Below are 15,537 nucleotides of genomic sequence, written 5' to 3'. Positions count from 1 at the left end.
AGTAAGCAATCAGTTAATATAAAAAGTAAGCGAACAGTTCTCTCCATCACAATTCTCTCTTCGAATTCATCGAACCTCCCAATGCAAATTCTGCTGTAATTTAACGAGAAAGCAACGAAGAAGAACATTCATCGAAGAAGATACAATTAGCAAACTCAAAAATCTCTCACCTTCAACACTCTACTTGGCATAATTTCACTGTATTTATTCCAGTTCTCGATTTGATTTTTTTCCATAATTTTCAATCTCATTGCGATTTTGTTTGATTTCTTCATATAACCAGCTCTTTGGATTGCGATTTGAGACCTATTTTGCTTCAAATCTGGTGTTGATTTCCGATTCATGTCGAACTGTAGTGTAGATGATGAAATGAGACGGTGTTTCGCTGATAGTAGTGTAGAGTGTGGGCGTTTTGTGTATTGCTTTATTTATTACTTTTTTATGTTGTTGACTTTTCCGTTACATGTACCTTTTTTTTCATAGGTAAGCATAAAAGGCTTTCAAAATGCAAGCTTCAACTTTCACAGTCAAAGGCAACACAGGATTTGGCCTTCAAAATCGAAGGATTTTGCAAGGCGTTAGTGACTTGCGTAGTAGGAATTTAGCTGGTAAAAGTCTCCGGATGACGGAGAGGAACAGTTGCTTCGGAGTAAGTATGGATTCTGCTTCTATGGGAATCGAACTTGGCCGTGCTAGGAGAACTGTTCAAAGTGTCTTCGGTTCGTCAGCAAAGGCCAGATCACACAGAGTTCGAGCTGCTGGTACATGTTTATATACTGATTCAACTTTATAGCTTGATACACAGGATTTATATATAGAGAGGCATATTTTATTGATTGTTTTGGGGGTGTGTAATTCCGAATTTCCTTGTGCCGTGATAAAAATCTGTTTGGTATCGTTTTTAGAGTATGCACCTGTTTAGAGAGATGTAATTTTCTTCCTTAATGAGTTTAGGGTTAAGTTTAATCTTGTCTCAGTATCTTGACTGTAGGATTCACTCTATTGGATTACAATGTGAGGCAATTCATTGCTGTCTTCATTACAGATATGTTTGTGTGACTGCTCCACACTGGTTCGATTTCTGCTTTTGCATGTGAAGGAGTATTAAATTCTGCTATTGTGCTAACATAAAGTGGCTATAAACTGTTAAGTGGTAATCTGGAATTTCTGGTTCCCTTTTGTCTTCTACAACAGTATATCACCACATTTGTGATTTGGTAAAGGGGAAAGGAAGGGGAGACTAAAAGTGGATAATAGTTGGGTGTAAGTTGCTATGGTACTGCACAATTGGTATGGTGGTACGGTTAGTTGTATTTTGGTGAGAATGGTCACTTAGGAATTGGTGGACTGCATGCAGATTACGAGTGAGCCATGACACATCCGGTGGATGGTTATAATGCATGGACGATAGTAAAAGATTATTAACTTTTCTCATATGGGTGGGAACCAAGTGAAAAGTCTTTCTTTTTCTCTCTTACCTTTTCTTGGTTTTGGGTCTCATTTCCGGAAAAAACATGAACCTAAACTTCACTTTTTCACCTGAGCTTTCTGTTCGAGTAGATTGTTCTTAGGTTTCATTTTGAAAAAAAAGAAGAATATTTTCATTGTTCTGTCATGTGGATTAAGCATCAGCCGAGTATGTTATACAAAGAATACTATTGAAACTTAAATAAGCTGCAACCTGACTGCCTCTCTTTGAATAGGATAACAATAAAGGTCCTGCATGATGCATGAAACTTACTAACAATCGCGTCTATTGTTGCGTGGCAGGAGAGGATATTGAGGATGCAGCACCTCTCAAAGTTCAAGGCCAATCATCTGGATCAGTACTTCCCTATGTGGGTGTAGCTTGTCTGGGAGCAATTTTATTTGGATATCACCTAGGGTATGACATTATATGATTGAAGAACATTCATTTACTGGTATTTTATCTTACATATGTTATCATAGTTGCCTGAGTCTAAGGGGGTGGGTATTCGGTTCTTCAGTTTGGTTTTTCGGTTTTTCAATAGTGTGCACTGAATACTGAACCAAACTACGTTGGTTTGGTTCGGTTCAATTCAGTTTTTAAAATTTGTTTTTTCGGTATTTATGAAGAATGTCAACAATAAGAAACAATAAATAAATCTCGCGAATAAATTAGAAGAAGAATGCCAACTATGTCGTCCCAACGCAAAGACAACTAATGTAGGCTTGTTTGATTTATATAGATATAAAGCCACATCATTAATTTTCTTTTAAATTAATTTATGAATGTTTTGATAGTTTCGTCCGTAAAATAATTTGATTTCTTCTTTTTGACCCAAAATGAAGCCAGTGATTATCTATCCACACTATGCTCAGGAAATCTGAAAATCAATAAAATAAAATTCAGAAAAAGTACTTGTCTATTTTGGCTATTGTCATGCGGAGTAGTAACTTATCAAATACCCTTTAGCTAATTTGCAAAAATATGCTCTTCATCCTTACTTTGTTCATCAGCTTGGGGCAGAGGAACACTGGAATGACTTGCAAAATGACAAAGTGGTTGAATCGGTGAATGTGCACGTAAAATAAACAAAACAAGAGAGAAGTCTTTTGGTTTAGTCATTTTCTTCTCTTTATTTGAGAAACCAAATAAAAGCAAAAATATAAAAAAATTAACTTATGTTATTAAACTTCGGTTCTTCGGAGCACCGAAATACCGAATCCTAAAATCGAGAACCGAACCAAAGAACTGAAGAACCAAATTAGTTTGGTTCAGTTCGGTTTTTCGGTATTTATGCCCACCCACCATCACTTGCCTCTCCATCAACATGTTTATGCATCTCATAGATGTGTCCACATGTTTATTCTGTTTTACACACTAGTTGGAATTAGATTGTTAATGCTGGTTTGGACCCAAACCTTAACCAAAGAAAGTGCAATCATAGTATTTGCTTAGTTGGTCTTGGTTGCCGGCTCAACTGTTTGATTGTATAAGCTAAATATTTGTTGATTCTACATTTTGTTTTCTCATGAGCGAAACTCAAAGTTTTGTTTGTAGTTTGCATTCCCTATCAACTTTTTGAATTTTCTTCTCACCGTGAATTGAAGTTTGTTTTATATAAATAAGAAATTGGGCCTAAAAAGAGAGGCAAACAACTTTCTGAACTTTAAAATAGGCCCGCCGGTACCTTCTCAATAACAACTTATTGAAAATATGGCGAAGTTGAATGATAAAAGTTGCTTATTAATAAAGTTGACATAATTCTTGGAGAACCCACCGAAAACAGAATGTGACGGTTGTTATGGGTTAGGGGAGTGTTTCTACCACCATACTTTAGAAAGTGAAAATAGATGAATTAGTTCAATTCTGGTTACCTGTCTGCTCAATCTTTGGGACAGACTGGACCAAACATTTCTAGTTCAGGCATTTTCTAAATTCTATGCCATAAGCATTTTTAGTTCAGGTACATTCCAAGCCCTGCAGTTTATACATGTAACCCTCTGGTTTATATTGTGCTATTTAGTTCCATGATAACTGTCATTTTTCTGGTTCAGGGTGGTGAATGGTGCCCTTGAGTACCTAGCTAAGGATCTTGGAATTGCCGAGAACACTGTTATACAAGGCAAGTTTTGATTGAATGGGTTTTTATGTGAAATATAGCTTCAATTAACTACTATCCTATTTTACTGGTTTCTGAGCTGCTGGAGAAAGGGTCTGCTTCTCTATGAAGCCTTTGCTGTCACAGAGTTATTGTTTTGGCTGTGTTGGAAAAAAAAAAATCTTTTGGAAGCCTTGTTCAGATGTCCTATTTCTTACAGTTTACTTCCTTTGGTTAATTAACTAGATATAGGAGTACCAATTTTTTATTTGATTGCTTTTATTAGGATGGATTGTTAGCACAGTTCTTGCTGGCGCCTTTGTTGGTTCATTTACTGGTGGAGTTCTGGCTGATAAATTTGGCCGAACAAAGACATTTATATTGGATGCAATTCCACTTTCAGTTGGTGCGTTTCTATGGTATGTACCTTACCATAGTCAGAGATACAATATTAGGTCAATACCATTGATACAAGCATTTAATATGATGTCAAAACTTCCAGTACCACTGCCCAGAGTGTTCAGGCTATGATCATTGGACGCTTACTTACTGGAATTGGCATTGGCATCTCATCTGCTATTGTGCCACTTTACATATCTGAGGTGTATATCTCACTCAAAGTTACACCTTTTTAGACAGTATTCAAAGGTTGTACTTTCGTTTTTCATAGCATCCTAACAAACTTTCGGTGTATAGATCTCACCCACGGAAATTCGCGGCACACTGGGAACGGTCAATCAGCTATTCATTTGCATTGGAATTCTTGTTGCACTCGTGGTTGGATTGCCTTTGTCTGGAAATCCTTCGTGGTAATTTCTCATTACATATGTTCATAGCAGAAAACAATTTAGAGTTTTGTAACTTTTAAATGATTGGTACATGAAGTCATCCAAAGGCCTTGCAAAAGATTTTGACAAAAGAAGATTCCAACAAGATGTCATGAATGGTTTTATCTAGACCTGGTTAGTCCAGAACCAATAGGGTACCCATTTGGTGGTCCGAACACAATTCTGGACTAGTTTGAGATTAAAGTGGTGGTATATGGCAGAGTTTAGCACTTTGGTGCCTAATCCCCTAGTCTGCTTATTTTTTTCATTCTTTGTAGTTCATGAATCTTCTATTGATAATATTACAACTTAAATACAATATTCACTTTAATTCAGTTATTGGCGTATTTCTCTAATTTCATACAGTGGTGTGGTAAGGTCAGTTAAGCTGAAGTTTATTTATTCGGTTCTTTGATGAAAGTTGTACATGTCTATGTTTGCCCATATATAAGCTACCTGGCAGTGTTCGATTGTTTTAAAATTAAGTACTCAGGTTTGTTTATTATCTATTTTCTTCAAACTTTATAAGTTTTGCATTGATTTTATGATTTTTTTCATCAGGGGATTTTATTGTGACTTGAGTTTGATTTTCCTTGAGAAATAATTTGAAGTAAAATGATAATTGTTTATCCCCAATGATTTTAATTTCTATTAAGAGTGCCGTACTCCAGCTTTTCGGTTCTAAAGCAAATAGCAATACTCTGTTTCTGTAGTTTTGACATTTAGTGGTCCTTTTGAAATGTCCCAGATGCCAAAACTGTTCATGCTTAGGGAATATTTTCTCTAATCAACGGTTTTTGATGCTATTGGGAAGAACTATAGGGAATATTTTCTCTAATCAACTTTTTTTTGTGCTATTGGGAAGAATTAAAATCAAGTTGTGTACTTTGACTTTTAACTTTTCTAGATGACGCCAGAGCAAGTTCCCTCACAGGATTACCCGTTGATGCTATTTTATTTACTTATTTGCTTGTTTCTGGTTTTATTGCATATTCTACTTCCATATCCCTCATCTGCCATTTGAATGACTACTATGTCTTATTGGTGTTTCTAAATATACTTTTCCATCTACCTTGTTCACAAATGAATAAGGTCCTACAATTAGTAGTTGCCATACTTCAAAAACTCTAACGAGCATGGATTTTTCCAACCTCCGCAGTTTTCTTGTTAATACTTAAATATTTGGGTTTAAATCCATTAAGTTACATGTCTCCAATTCATATGTCAGGTGGAGAACAATGTTTGGTCTCGCACTTATTCCATCTGTTTTACTTGCAATAGGAATGGCATTTTCTCCTGAAAGTCCTCGGTGGCTCTATCAGGTTTCTCATGAGATCTTTCTTTTCTAGTTTGAAATCTTCATTATGGATATCCTGTCTACAGCTACAATCTATGTCAGAGACTTTTAGTCTTAAACTATCCAATTCTATCCTGCAGCAAGGGAGAATTTCTGAAGCTGAGACATCTATTAAAAGGCTATATGGTAAAGAAAAAGTTGCTGAGGTTATGGGTGACTTGGAAGCTTCTGCCCGGGGTTCTTCAGAACCAGATGCTGGGTGGCTTGATCTATTTAGTAGCCGTTATAGGAAAGGTATATCTTTGATCATTCTGTATTGTAGATAATATTGATGATGCATGTCTTATAAGCGTCTGAAGCTCAGTTCTTATATCCTTAGGTCTAACACTTCCCTATATATTGTTCAAGAACAAATTTAAATTTCTGTACCTGTCATCAAATTGTTAACATCTGCCTTTGGCTGTTATCCTGCGCCACCATCATTAGGAATTTCGGATAGTGGTGTGTAGTTCTGCTCTGCTGCAATAAAGAAAAACATGTCAATTATTTTGCTTAAGTTCCAAAACCTTGATAATCACCAAAGCATAGGGTTTAGTCTGGTGCATGTTTCCATTTTACTTTTTAATCAACTTTGTTGTTATTTATTTTTTGCTTTTATTGGTCCAAATACGTAGATAATGGGAGATGCTTTGAAGATAAATTAAGTCCATTCATGATGTGGAATGGAATTGCATAGTTTCTCTATTTTTTGGTGTTAAGAGAATTGTATACAGGAAGTAGATGATCTTATAGATTTTTCAGGTATTGTAAATCTAGAGTCCATATCTTTCTGTAAAATATTTTATCCTTAATGCTGAGGACAGCATACCCTTAATGCAGAGGATTATAATAGTACCAATTTCAAAATAAATAAATAAATTTGTAACCTTCATAATTTTCCTGGTTGGAAGAGAACTGTTACTTACAACTTAGTTTGTTCAACAAACAATAAAAGCCTGTCTGATTTTTGCTTGTGGGCACACATTTCTCCACTTGAGTTTGTTCCTAATGTGCTATTATCAGTCTATGGTCACTCATTCCATCATTCCAAATATATGTGATAGTTTGAGCTCCTGATATTTCTGTGCCATGTTGTACAACCAAAATGGTCTAATTGTTCTCGTCATTGCAGTTGTTAGCATTGGTGCAGCTATGTTCTTGTTGCAGCAGTTGGCTGGGATAAATGCTGTCGTCTATTATTCCACTGCCGTGTTCCGGAGTGCTGGAATTACATCTGATGTAGCAGCCAGTGCTCTGGTTGGAGCAGCCAACGTCTTTGGTTAGTCTTCTCCTCAAGGTTTTTGGTAACATCTGTGGCTATAGAATATATTTTTCTAATTGGGTACATATTCATCCAGGGACAACGGTGGCATCCTCTTTGATGGACAAACAAGGAAGGAAGAGTCTCTTGCTCATAAGCTATACTGGAATGGTAAGTCATTTTTAGTCCTAGATGGAGTTTACTATGTCAAAGAAAATTTACAACTTGCAACTGAATTGAGGTTAATCCTTAGAGAAATATGTGATATTTTTACTCTTAGGTGATTAATTACATGTATGTATTCTATTTGAAGGTTTTGGTAGGCATTTGTATGCACATACACATGTATATGCATATGAAAAAACAGCAAAATATTCATGGGAAAAGAAACAAGCAAATATATGCTTGTTAAACGACCTTGTACTTCCAGAAATTCTATCTATATCTAGCACTAGCAAGTAGCAATGCTATACCCTGTTATAATGTGATGCAAATCATTTACGTAGTAGAGATTGAAAACCTAAATCCTTGCCTAGAGCAATACCTAAATCACTTTGCTTGAAGGTTAGCGTAGATGAATATTACAAAGGCAATCACTTTATATGTGAAAATTTTCCAACTAAAGTGATTTTCTGAGAATTTGTGAAACTTTCTGAAGAGCACTTTTGGAAAAAATTTCCATTCAATAGTTGATATTTTAGAAGAGCACTTTTGGAAAAATTTAAAAATCTTATATCATTTAGACAAGTTTCGTTATGAAAAAATCAAATTAGAGAGTGTGTGTAATATCCAAACCAGAAGAGAAGTTAGTGGTATGGTAAATTTGAAGGGAGGTCTTTGAAATATCCAACTATAATCATCAAGCAGAGAGAATTTCAACATGAAGCTCTTTGGGATAGCTTGCCTGAGACTTTTACCATCTTATCCTAATTATCCTTGGCAGTTGAACTCATGCTCTTATGCATCCAGTTGCATCCAGTTGTCAGTGCTAAGATGGTTCCTTAGCTGCAACCCAGGCATGCGTATGATGAGGCCTGAGGGGACATTTTGTGTTTATTGTCCTGATTTTTGGCTTGTTTCTGACTTAATCTATTTTTAGCTTTATCTTGTTCTATCCATTTTGTTTCTGATTCTCATCGTATTCTCTTTTCACAGGCTGCATCAATGATGTTACTTTCCTTGTCATTCACTTGGAAGGTCCTGACTCCATATTCTGGCACACTGGCTGTTCTTGGTACTGTCCTGTAAGTATCATGTGCTTCCCTGCTGTTGGATCGTTACTTCCTTTTTTCCACTGAAGCAATTTCTTCTGTTTAGGCCAGCTTCTTTTTCCCCTTTGTCAATGCAAATGATTTTTTTTTGTAACAAATGGAATAAAATATATATATTTTCTCGCTACGTTTTTCTCTGCAGCTATGTGTTGTCCTTTTCACTTGGTGCTGGTCCTGTGCCTGCTCTTCTACTTCCAGAAATATTTGCTTCCAGAATTAGGGCAAAAGCGGTGGCTCTCTCTTTGGGGGTACATTGGGTGAGTTAACGCTTGGAAACCTTAGTACCCTTTTTGCTGCTAACTGTCTATTTTTCCTTCTTTTTTTTTTGGATGGGGTGGGGTGGGGTGGGGGACAAATAAAAGGTTATAACTACATCATTTATGGCGTTCCATGATTAACTGGAAGCAAACCTTTATGCCAAAGTCCTAATATCACAATAAGCTGAAATGTGTGCTGACAGTTTTTCTCAAATGTCTTTTGAGCATGTTTCTCAATGCCACGCCTCTTGGGTAACATGACATGCCAGGGTGCTTAGCGGAATATGCATTTTGTTGAGTATTATTGTTTACTTCTTTTGTTTGAGAAGTATCTTTTGCTTTTGATTGTTACTATGTTCCCGGCATGAGCTTTAAAAAGATGACTATGAAAAGGTAGGAATTGATTAATTGCCCTTCACTGTGGTGGTATTTGCAGCACTGTGAGATTAATTGAAGGCTCATTCATTCCATGTTTACTTTGTTTCTAACTCGTATTTCTCCTTGAACAGATAATGAACTTCTTTATTGGCCTGTACTTCTTGAGCATTGTAACTAAATTTGGTATCAGTACGGTGTACATGGGATTTGCACTCTCTTGTCTTGTTGCTGTCGTGTATATAACTGGTAACGTCGTGGAGACAAAGGGGCGGTCACTGGAGGAGATAGAACGTGAGTTAAGTCCAGCAATTTGAGTGGTACAACATGAACAGCTGAGAGTAATTTCAGCTTCCGCCATCCAGTGGGTCTTGATTTTGAAGAGATTCTCCACATTGGGAGTCCTATTATTGCGAGACTGGAGTTGCATCACTTACCCTTTAGCTATCTCTTTGATTTTCTTGTACGCCGGCATCATGAATCATGGAACATTGTAAAAACATGTAACTGTTATGGAAGATGATCTGCGTATGATTGAGTATTTCAGAACCCATCTTCACCAGTATTTTTCAGCTGTTAATTATTGTGGACTACGGGTGAACCGTAGGTGTGCAAGATGATAATATATGTAAATCATGTATTTATCACTTCCATATACCCGTATGAATTGGTAATCATTTTCGTAGTGTAAATCAGAAACTGCAATGATGGTTAAAGATTTTATTTGCATCGGGTGTTAACACCAAATCATCAATAAATATATAACTATGATTGAGCATTCATATATATTTTCAATTAATTAAAATGATATACGAGTGAGCCAATTCATAACTGAGAAATCCCTGAAGCTTAGTTCCACTGTCTGGAACTTTAGGATAATCCTAACCCCTTCGGAGTGTTATCAAAGTGTGAAAGGTTCGTTGAAGTTTTAAGTGCAAAATGCAAACAAATAAAGCATTGGTTAAACAAAGAAAAATGCAGATGGAGAAAAAATATGCTTTTAGCCATGACATTTAACAAACTCGTCTCCTTTGCTGTAATTTCTAAACTACATGTTCTTTTTTCCTTCTTGCAAGAAAAAAAATTAGTATTACTTCACAAATGAAACAAGTGCATTTACAAGTAAAAGGGCCAAGCCTATAAGAATCAAGTTATTTAGCAGCTACCCTTAGCTGAGGCTTAGTTCCCATCTCCTCATAAACCTGGGAATCAATGTACATCTTCACTCTTAAGCTTGGGATTACAAGCTTAGATGATTTAGTCAGACATCATCTCAATTCATAATAGATCAATTATGATGACTTGTAGATCAAAGACGCTGCCTTCCTTGGAGCTGTCTAGCAAGGTAGCAGCATTCCATATTCAGATGCTGATTACTCTACATATTGGATTTCCTTTCCCATCTCTCCTTGGTGTCGAGCCTACAGTAGGTAGAAAAATGCACCATTCATAAGAACATACGGTATACAAAATCAAATTATCAGAAAGAAAGAAACATAACCAACCAAATACAACACTAAAGGTAACATACTGTTAAATGTGCTTTGGGGGACACAAAATCTAATAGTTTGTTCTAAAAATAATGATTGCAAACATCTTGAAGGGTCATACCCCCAATGCAACTTCTGCCGCTTTCTTGACAGTGTGTTGTCTTCTTGAGAGGATGAAAGATCCGTTGTACTGCTTATTGACAAAGTAATTCTCGGATCTTTAGCTGTTTCTATTGATTTTCCATCCATGATTTCCTTGCTTTTAGCATTGACATCTTCACCATTATACTTTTTAGTGGAGACAAGAGTTCCTGAAAACCTCTCCTCATCAAAATGTTAACTAGAAATTCACTTCCAATAGAAAATATAAACAAAAAAAAAGGAAATGAATCATTGAAAATGTAAACAAAGTGCTGAAGAATCAAACTACATACCTTTTGATTTATCCTTGACCTTAGATTTTGCTTTTATTTTTAAGCGTCTTTGATGCAACTCCTAGCAAATCCAAAGAATATGATATTGAAAAATCAATCCAGTCAAACTAAGAAGAAAGAGCTAAAACAACTACGCACACATATCTATATATCCAAATGTCATAAGCTCAATTAATGTAGTCCCGAACCCGTAGCTCAGCAAGCAAATTTTGAATTTCCTTCGTCTAACATTTAATCAATGCTGTCGCTAGCCTATACCTCAGTATTCGAAGTTTTGAAACCAATTTTATCATCTCGTAACTATGTATCCATCTATACAGTCCAAAATCAAAGCAACCTTTACTCCACGACTTAGAGAAAATGTTTAAGGGATCATAGTTGGAACATCAATGTATATGTGGATAAAGATTGAGAACTGTAAAAATGCCCAACTGTTACTCATATCATTCTGAGCAGAACAACATGAAATGTTTTAACATAGTTACATATTCTGAAAAAGCTCGCAAATACTTAATTGGACGTGTTACATAAAGCTTGCAAATAATAGTGTGCACGGGTGGACCTAATACTTCTTAGGTGAGGCAGATGGCCTTCAATTAATTCTAGTGTTCTCAGAATAACAACTCAATGTTTTACTCTAATTAATGCTTTAGATATTACTGTTAGAAAAAGTGTATATTGGACATGTGACACTGATAGCTCAGCATCCTTTTGAATATACATGTGGTTTATAAGGATCCACAGTTTGGGTTACTTGCTGAATCATAGACTAGAAAGTCACATGGTGTGTGGTGTGCTATGCTTTATCATTGTAGGTTGAGATGAACGCCAAAACACATCAACCTACAATGATTTTAGTTAGAAATTACCAATTCACCCAACCAAAGGTTATTTGTTAGAACCAACCAAACATCCTTGCAAAGCACAACAAAGTATGTTGCTTTACAACTCCACTGGAAAACTGTGAAATTCACATACATGTTATAAAGCTTGGACAAACAACCAATGACAATTCTTGGTTTTCCTCGACGTATTCAATCAACTACGCCTCAATCCCAATACTGATGGTTCTTCCTTAGGTAACCTCGGTGTACTAGGTATTGGAGGGAAGTTATACGTAATAACAGAGGTGATAGGATACTAGGCGGGTATTCCAAAATAGTACTACAACTCTCACAAAAATATGAGCTCTTATTCCAAATTGATGCCTATGGAAATCTCCATGGACTCAATTGAGGTAATAAATTTTATCAACAATGATCATATAATTTGTGAATGCAGGTCAATGCAATAAATAATTGGGAGATCCAAAACTCTCACATAACTATAGAGAGCATAGACAAATCCTCAATAACCATTTTGGCTTGCAAATAAAATAATAAGGAAAATATGAAGTAAGGCGATAAATAGATTACTTGAAATTTGGAAATTTGAGCATGGTTGACACCATTTTTATTGGTGAAATTGGGTTGTAGAGATGGTGCTGATGCGATGGCAGCTTCTCTCCTCCCGTCGTCCTCTTCCATGGAACCAGCTCGAAACCCGACCCTGACCCTGACCCGTTTCGCAGTGTGGCAATTTATTCGGGACTTTGGGGTCCAGAGACAGAAATGGGCCTATGATATACAACATGGGCCTTATAATTTCAAGATCCATTCATTTGCAGGATCATTCAGTGTAATTTCCTGCTACTTTTTGGGATTTATACGAATATACTATTTTTTACCCGCACACAGTTTGCCTAAGTGTTTAGTGGGCGTTTGAGCATGAAATCAATGAGGTTGAAGTCACTAAACTGAAAATTAAAACAGAGCGTTTTGGGCATAATTCCACTGTATTTATTACAAACATGAAAAGAATATTATTAAAAGTCATGGAAATCCTCTTTTTACTAAATGAAGTGAAAAATATTTTTATAAGTAGATAATCTTTTATTAAAAATTAATATATATAAATGAATAGATTAATTTTAAATTTAAATGAATTAAGATAAATTGAGTTAATAAATTACTACTTAAAAAAAAACCATAAAGAAAATATCGCATACCTAACGTTGAGATCGATGACATTCCATGTGAAGACATTATTTATTGAGTTATTTATTTATTTATTTCTATATGAAGACATTGAGATCTGGAAAAAGAAAATTCCGTCTCTCTCTCTCTCCCATATATGTATAATTTTTTTATATTTTTTTCGTTCCTATTCATAGTAAATTTGTTCATGCTTCGCACGACAATAAACAATCCTATAAGCTTGTGGTTTAATCTTTATTCTAATATCTCAATATTATAAAAAATCTAAAAGTATATTTTGCTCTTTATTTTTTGTTCGAAAAGATAATACAAACATACAAGTCCATCTTTAATTTTGAAAACTAATTAACCAAATCTACGATTAAATTTTAAACAATGTGAATTACGATAACACAATAAGAAGAAAGCTGAAAACAGAAATTCAAATAACACATTTGTAGTTTACTTTTTTGTACATATAGTTCAATAGAAAAAACTTTATATTTAAAATTCGTGGTGAACTTTAAATAACAAACTACTTACAAAAAATCTTAAGCACTTCAACTAATATATATAAAATTAGGGAAGCAACATAAAATTTGTTACTCATCACATGGAGGATAAAAAATAGTGAAAGACACCATTTTGGTGCTATACATATTCACTATAAGTATGTAACTACGGCAATAATGGATGATAAATATCTTTAAAATAGATAATAATAATAGGTAACCAAAGATTTAAAAAAGACTGAAATTTTAAAGAACCTATTTATAGGTTATTTAAGAGCAACAATTAACTTGAATGGGATGGATGCAATAGCGTGAGAAAATATTAATTAAATAAGGGACTTCTGAGTTTTTCTCATAATTAAAAGAGTTAAAGAAAATTAATTTTCTAACATAGTATATGTAACATAAATTAAGAAAATTAAAGGAGTGTTTATTTATAAACATAACACATTATTAATTATACATTTTTCCATTTATTTATTTTTAATTATTCTTTAAAAATGAGTATGTCAATTACTACTATGATATATATATATATATGACTATTAATATAATTTAGGAGTAATGATCATCAAAAGTCATAGGAGTAATGAAGATAAAGACTATGAAGTTTTGAGATTAAAGATTATGAATAAATGAAGGAGTAGTAATTGACATATTCATTTTTGTATAATAATTAAAAATTCATAAATAGAAAAATGTATAATTAAGAGATAATTTTTAAATATATATATATAGAGAGAGAGGTCATAGAAAAGTGTCACATCACTTTTTCTATGTTTCTCCTTTATATATAAGAAATGAAAGGATGAAATACTAATTGACATATTTATTTTTATAAGTAAATAAAATTCTAAAATAAATAAATATAATTGATTTAAAAAAAGGTGCATCACTTCTCTAACACCTAACTTTATATTATATATAAATATTGATAAGAAACTCTCATTTCCTTAGTCTCGAATCTTGATCATCTTGCGCTCCTCTAACTTTTGAACATATACCTGCAAAATAAGAAGTCAAGACTCCATTTGTTGGAACCAATTAGAACATGTAAAAGATGAAAATGAAAATTTGAAAAAATAAACATTAAAACAAAAATATTTAACCATAATATCCTAAATCATTAAGATGATAGCAATTTTTGTCACATGTAGCATGTATTTCTTATACTTATATAGTGATAGATGAAGTCATGAGAATTAAACACAAGGAAGATAAATGATCCTTTTATTTTGTTGAGTAACCCTTTAGGTGGAGTTATTAGAGGATTAATGATAGTCTTTTGGGTATCATAAACTGAATTTCTTTTATGGGAAATAAAGGAGTAAATGAGGGAGGTGTAATTAAGAAAATATAATTTTAAAGTGATTTTTAACCTTTTAATATAAGTAGCATATAAATAAAGAATAAATTTTAAAAAAATTCAAAAAGTTAAGAAAAAGCTAAATATGAATGGTGGTCATTGAGAAGTGTCACATCACTTAGGTTTTATTTAGCTTTATTGTATATATAAATTTTATTTATACTTTTTCCGTTCCTATTTATGTGTCAATCATACTAAAATAAATGATTCTTAATATTTGTCATTTCACAAAATTAATGCATAAATGATAGTATTATTTTCCTATTTTACCCTATATGAATTTGATCAATATAGGAAAATTAAAAGATTAATTCATATTTATTGGAACAATTTAATTAATTAAAATAATTTATGTTCATATATTGAAAATTTGATTATAAGAGAATACAATAATAGATAAACTTACGTAATTTCTAAAAAGACGTAAAATCTAAAATAGTGATGTATAAATAGAAACCAATGAAGTAACAATTGATGCATATTTAGAAAAGACAAACAACATGAAAGGGTAGCTACGTGTTACTCCCTTACTTTGTCTTCTATTTACATTTAAAATAATTAGTATTGTAGGACAACATGGGTATTTAATTAAGGGAAAGGGGTCAAAAATACCCCTCAACTTTGGTTTATTGTTTGACTACGCCCTCGCCGTTAAAATGAAGTTATTTTTACCCCTCCCGTTACTAATTTCACCAAATTTACCCCTCAATTGGATGGAAAACCCAAATCAATTAAAATTACCCAATTTCAATTAAATAACCCATTTTTTTCTCTTTTTAATCCGAACCCGACCCATTTATACCAAATTAAAACCCCAAATCAAGCTC

The 15,537-nt window shown here is 33.9% G+C and overlaps 2 protein-coding genes across 3 annotated transcripts; one reads left to right on the top strand and one right to left on the bottom strand.

Moving 5' to 3' along the window:
* Positions 1-9,546, top strand: LOC102577500 (plastidic glucose transporter 4). Of its 2 annotated transcripts, none has more exons than XM_006357781.2 (14): positions 1-200; positions 484-761; positions 1,771-1,885; positions 3,523-3,590; positions 3,853-3,985; positions 4,069-4,168; positions 4,263-4,375; positions 5,622-5,715; positions 5,831-5,984; positions 6,862-7,008; positions 7,088-7,161; positions 8,146-8,234; positions 8,404-8,518; positions 9,028-9,546. In XM_006357781.2, exons 2-14 carry the CDS (start codon positions 506-508, stop codon positions 9,208-9,210), a joined length of 1,641 nt encoding a protein of 546 aa, XP_006357843.1. In that variant the 5' UTR covers positions 1-200; positions 484-505; the 3' UTR covers positions 9,211-9,546. The 2 variants fall into 2 exon arrangements, with proteins under 2 accessions (XP_006357843.1, XP_015169106.1); XM_015313620.1 differs by having other exon boundaries at positions 1-203; positions 486-761.
* A 329-nt stretch (positions 9,547-9,875) lies between these two features.
* LOC102587748 (uncharacterized) lies at positions 9,876-12,667 on the bottom strand. The gene is made up of 4 exons (XM_006357780.2): positions 12,233-12,667; positions 10,818-10,878; positions 10,505-10,694; positions 9,876-10,314 (listed from the first exon to the last, which is right to left on the bottom strand). The coding sequence occupies exons 1-4, from the start codon at positions 12,341-12,343 to the stop codon at positions 10,272-10,274; spliced, it is 405 nt and encodes a 134-aa protein (XP_006357842.1). The 5' UTR covers positions 12,344-12,667; the 3' UTR covers positions 9,876-10,271.
* Positions 12,668-15,537: the final 2,870 nt, after the last annotated feature.

This window comes from Solanum tuberosum, unplaced genomic scaffold, assembly GCF_000226075.1.
Source record: "Solanum tuberosum cultivar DM 1-3 516 R44 unplaced genomic scaffold, SolTub_3.0 scf00244, whole genome shotgun sequence".
Lineage (NCBI taxonomy): Eukaryota > Viridiplantae > Streptophyta > Magnoliopsida > Solanales > Solanaceae > Solanum > Solanum tuberosum.
The sequence above is the reverse complement of the archived record's forward strand: the minus strand, read 5'-3'. Positions and strand labels throughout refer to the sequence as shown.

What these genes read in the sequence shown, in the direction of transcription:
- LOC102577500 (XM_006357781.2), top strand. Translation starts at nt 506, where the DNA reads ATGCAAGCTTCAACTTTCACAGTCAAAGGCAACACAGGATTTGGCCTT. An exon ending in CGAGAACACTGTTATACAAG is followed by an intron (nt 3,591 to 3,852) that starts GCAAGTTTTGAT and finishes TGCTTTTATTAG; the next exon opens with GATGGATTGTTAGCACAGTT. An exon ending in TGCCACTTTACATATCTGAG is followed by an intron (nt 4,169 to 4,262) that starts GTGTATATCTCA and finishes TTCGGTGTATAG; the next exon opens with ATCTCACCCACGGAAATTCG.
- LOC102587748 (XM_006357780.2), bottom strand. Translation starts at nt 12,343, where the DNA reads ATGGAAGAGGACGACGGGAGGAGAGAAGCTGCCATCGCATCAGCACCA. An exon ending in CTCAAATTTCCAAATTTCAA is followed by an intron (nt 10,879 to 12,232) that starts GTAATCTATTTA and finishes TGGATTTGCTAG; the next exon opens with GAGTTGCATCAAAGACGCTT. An exon ending in GGTCAAGGATAAATCAAAAG is followed by an intron (nt 10,695 to 10,817) that starts GTATGTAGTTTG and finishes AGAGGTTTTCAG; the next exon opens with GAACTCTTGTCTCCACTAAA.